The 4,279-nt window shown below is 32.9% G+C and overlaps 2 protein-coding genes across 4 annotated transcripts; one reads left to right on the top strand and one right to left on the bottom strand.

Annotated features, from left to right (window-relative positions):
- The first annotated feature begins 487 nt into the window (after window positions 1-487).
- LOC115241015 (myb/SANT-like DNA-binding domain-containing protein 3) lies at window positions 488-2,555 on the top strand. 2 transcript variants are annotated; one of them, XM_029816522.1, is made up of 6 exons: window positions 488-960; window positions 1,032-1,221; window positions 1,311-1,710; window positions 1,802-1,896; window positions 1,977-2,254; window positions 2,329-2,555. In XM_029816522.1, exons 3-6 carry the CDS (start codon window positions 1,311-1,313, stop codon window positions 2,342-2,344), a joined length of 789 nt encoding a protein of 262 aa, XP_029672382.1. In that variant the 5' UTR covers window positions 488-960; window positions 1,032-1,221; the 3' UTR covers window positions 2,345-2,555. The 2 variants fall into 2 exon arrangements, with proteins under 2 accessions (XP_029672382.1, XP_029672383.1); XM_029816523.1 differs by having other exon boundaries at window positions 1,329-1,710.
- LOC115241016 (putative nuclease HARBI1) lies at window positions 2,443-4,279 on the bottom strand. 2 transcript variants are annotated; one of them, XM_029816526.1, is made up of 4 exons: window positions 3,642-4,279; window positions 3,310-3,551; window positions 2,759-3,240; window positions 2,443-2,603 (listed from the first exon to the last, which is right to left on the bottom strand). In XM_029816526.1, the coding sequence occupies exons 2-4, from the start codon at window positions 3,485-3,487 to the stop codon at window positions 2,520-2,522; spliced, it is 744 nt and encodes a 247-aa protein (XP_029672386.1). In that variant the 5' UTR covers window positions 3,488-3,551; window positions 3,642-4,279; the 3' UTR covers window positions 2,443-2,519. The 2 variants fall into 2 exon arrangements, with proteins under 2 accessions (XP_029672386.1, XP_029672385.1); XM_029816525.1 differs by having other exon boundaries at window positions 2,673-3,240; window positions 3,642-4,257.

Here is a 4,279-nt window from a genome sequence, read left to right on the forward strand (position 1 = left end):
CTACAATAGGTGATTTAAGCCCTAAGCCTTAAGAAATTGACTAATCACAGTCGAGTATTCTCCTCATACTTGATCGTGATTGGTCAATTTCTTAAGGCTTAGAGCTTAAATCACTATTGTAGACCGACACTAAGGCTTAGGGCTTAAATCATCTATTGTGGACCGGCACTAAGGCTTAGGGCTTAAATCACCTATTGTAGACCGGCACTTAGGGCTTAAAATCTAAAGCCTGCGGCACACGGTACGATTTTGCATACTAGATCGCATGCGAGACATTTTGCTAGCAATTATAATGGCTATGCAACTTGAAATATTATGTGCTGCGTGTTGCTGTGCGTGCTAGCATGCTAGTTTTTGGTAATAGGTTCGGTGCTATATTTCACAATGGTTTTGTTGCTAGCTGCAGACGGATATTACAACAAAAACGCAAAAAATAAAAATAATAATAAAGTAAATATAAAGACAAAAGATATATATATAAGTAATTATGTATTTTATTTATAATTATGGTGATATTAATTGAATATGTATATAATTAATTAAAAATGACAGATTTCCTAACCCAATAAAATTTAAAAAATTTTATTAATTCTTCCATAATAAATATCTTGAATCGTATCTTGACTAGATAAGCAATCATTGGCTATTATCTACAGGATTTTTAGAGTCTTGAAGAATTTGGTTGAAATCTCTAGAAATCTTATAACTAAAATATTAACCCAACACGTAAGATAATCTGCACGTGTGAAGCCAAAACTAGTAACACTCTTATGATTGGAACATGTAGAATACTTTGCTAAACAGCACGCAACGAATCAATTAACAAAATCAGTACGAAAAATCGTACCGTGTGCCGCAGGCTTTACATTTGTCGTACGACAAACTTATTAAGCGCATTGAGGGCCGGTTGTTCCATCTTCCGATAAATCTCAGCTTACTTGACAGATTACTACCTACAGGGTAAATTTTATCGGGCAGTTTACCAGCTACTTATACGTGAGCGTTGTTATGTTTATTTATCCTATTGGTAGTTACCAGCAGCCTAAGAGAGATATATCACGATAATTACTTCCGGAAACGTGTATTAGCAACTTCAAGTGGGTGCATGCTGTACTATAATATAACTTCTCACTGGATGCATGTAATATCAACAATCCTAACCGTTATTATTTTCTGGCGGAGTGTTATTACCCATTCATATAAAATAATAATAGAATTCAAGTAAGATATAACAATTATCTACATATAACAAATAAATATATTATAGGTGATAATAACTTTTATACATTTTAATAATTTATGCTAAATAGATGGCCGAACCAAAAAAGAGAGAAAGAGGTTCCAATTTCTCTAATAAAGAAATTGAATTATTGGTCCTCATTATACAAGAATTTAAAAATATAATAGAGTGCAAAAAAACAGATGCTTTAACTTGGCGAGATAAGGATGCTACATGGGAAAAGGTAGCTAAAGCATTTAACTCTAGTTCTGGCGAAGTATTCCGATCTAAAAAAACATTGAAAGCAAAATATGAGGATATTAAAAAAAGCATCAAAAAGAAATTGGCCCATAATAGAATGGAACAGTTTAAGACTGGTGGAGGTAAACCAGAAATTCGGCCCTTAACTGGTATTGAAGAAAGTATCCTTTCGATGCTGCCATCATCCATAGAAGGTCTACCATCTATATGGGATAGTGATCAATCATTAGGTACTTTTATATCATTTTATAAGAGTTATGTATGAGATATATATTATCTTATTTAAGATAGCTTTAAAAATATTTTATGGGATTTCAACAGAAACCTGCAAAGAAAATGCAACAATTGCAGATATAGAGATGAATTCCACGGGAACAAACAACAATATACATGTTGATAATATACATCTGGAGATAGTATGTATATTGTAAATGTATCAATACGCATATTTTAAGGCAGAAATAAAATAATGAACAACACATTCTTTATCTAACAGAATAGCCCTACAAGATCACTTGACACAGAAATAGACATAGATTTCTTAATGAATAATGAAAACAAAGAAAATAATGGAGAAACTAAAACGTCAGACAATGAAGAAAATAATAGAGGATGTAAGAAGAAAAGAAATACTACTGGTGGTATAACTACTAAGGAAACTGGTGTTTCTATATTGAGAAAAACAATAGCGCCAGAACTACGCACTAATAAAAGATTGAAGAAAATGCATCAGCAAATTCCACATGAAACCTCAGATCGAGACCAAGACATGAAGTAAGAACTTCACGAAACAAGAATGAAGATATTAAAGAAAGAACTGGAGATTAAAGAAAAACAATTTTTCGCAGATCTGAAATTAAATGAAGAACGACTAAAGGCCGCTACAGTTGAAAAAGAAATAAGGGTCCTGCAAAAACAGATAAAGGAAGCTGAATTAAAAATATTGCTCAAAGACAGATTGATTCATATATAACCTTTTTTTATTTATTATATTAATATATATTACATAAAATAGATGTTAAGGTTATGCTATAATAGTTTATAACATGTTACAACATAAATATTTCATTCCTGATGTCAGAATATATTTATTTTTACCAATTGTACACCTCAACGGACAAGACTATAAACAAAAATTGTGTTAATCAGAAAAAAATAGTTATCCCCAAATGTATAGAAAATAATATATTACCGTGCAAAATATGTATCAATTAGTGACCGTCGTACATTAGCATTATCAATGCCATTATGATATTGTACTTCTTGAATTTCTAATACCTCTAATGCAGCTTCAACATCGAAATCGGCTAGAGGATCAGGTTCTGCTTCGTCTCGTGCAACATTATGTAGTACTGCAGTAGCCATTATTACAGCTTGTGCAGTTAAGGGTTTGATTCTTAAACCAAATGCCAGTGCAGCAAATCTTCGTTTCCATACTCCAAAACTTTTTTCAATGACATTTCGTGTTCGTATTTGAGACTCATTATATAATTGTTCAGCTTGAGTATGCGTTTCAAGTAGTGATGTCAATAAAAAATTGGAACAAGCGTAACCACTATCACCAAGTAATAGTGCATCTCCCATTTCGCCATTAATAAATCTTGCATGTATTCTGCTAGCATTAAAAATCATGGGTTGAACCAGGCCATCAGGCCATCGTGCTACAAGATCTAAAAATTTTAAAGTGCTGTCACAAACAGCCTGCACATTTATAGTAAATATCCCTTTTCTACTTCTGTATACTTCAGCCTCTTCTCCACCTATAAATAAAAGCAATATGGATGAAATACTGTAGATTTACTATTTATTATTTTCAACCTAATACATACCTGGCGATTGTATTTTAACATGAGTACAATCAATAGCTCCTATGACTTTAGGAAAACGAGCAATGTTGTAAAAACTTTCTTTTGTGTGCCTTAGACTTTGATTTGAATTAGGACAATGAATATATTGTGGACGTAAAGATGCTATTGCTTCTGTAATTTTTTTTATAATCCTGCACATGGTGGATTTGTGAATGCCACCAAAATCACCAATTGCAACTTGAAAGGTTCCAGTTGCATAGAATCTTAAAGTAAGTAATAGCTGATGTAGTGGTGATACAGCATGATTTTCATTATACAAAAATAACCTTAAAAAAAATACGTTTAATATTTACCTGTCAGTCCTGCTTCTTAAGAGTTAAAATCTTTTGGACAGTGCATTTGCGAAACCGAAACCGTTTTACAAATTCTATATTATCATATTCGTTAAATAAATCTGGACGCGGACGAACTGTATATCGTTTGCGAATCATCACTATTATTTCTTCATCAGATCCTTCATCATAATTTTCGTCACCATACAGAAGTTGATTTTCGCACAAACCCGGTTCATTTTTGATATCGTGATATTTAAATTCTTTATCGTAAATAATTAATATATTACAAATCGATAAAATTTCGGATAATCTAACCAGCGCATCTCCCACTGTATGTGCTTTCTATCCCCACCACATACTTATCTGTCAGATAAGTGGTTTACACGGTACCGAGAGTGCCGTGTAATTTATCTTTTGGTACTGGTCATTTACCAGGGAGATGAATTTTACCGAAAAGTGGAACAACGCAAATCAGATTTTTAACCATTAGATAAATTACCTCATAGTTTATCTGAAGGTGGAACAACCGACCCTGATTAGCTAATTTCTAGAGACTCAAGAAAGTTTTTATTTTGCAGCCAAGGAGTCTCGCGAGAGAGACTTCGGAACTCTTTATGTTAGTCATCTCGCTTGCTCTTCATTCGTTCTCGCTCTCG

Source organism: Formica exsecta, unplaced genomic scaffold (genome assembly GCF_003651465.1).
Source record: "Formica exsecta isolate Colony F162 unplaced genomic scaffold, ASM365146v1 scaffold461, whole genome shotgun sequence".
NCBI classification, from domain to species: Eukaryota; Metazoa; Arthropoda; class Insecta; order Hymenoptera; family Formicidae; genus Formica; species Formica exsecta.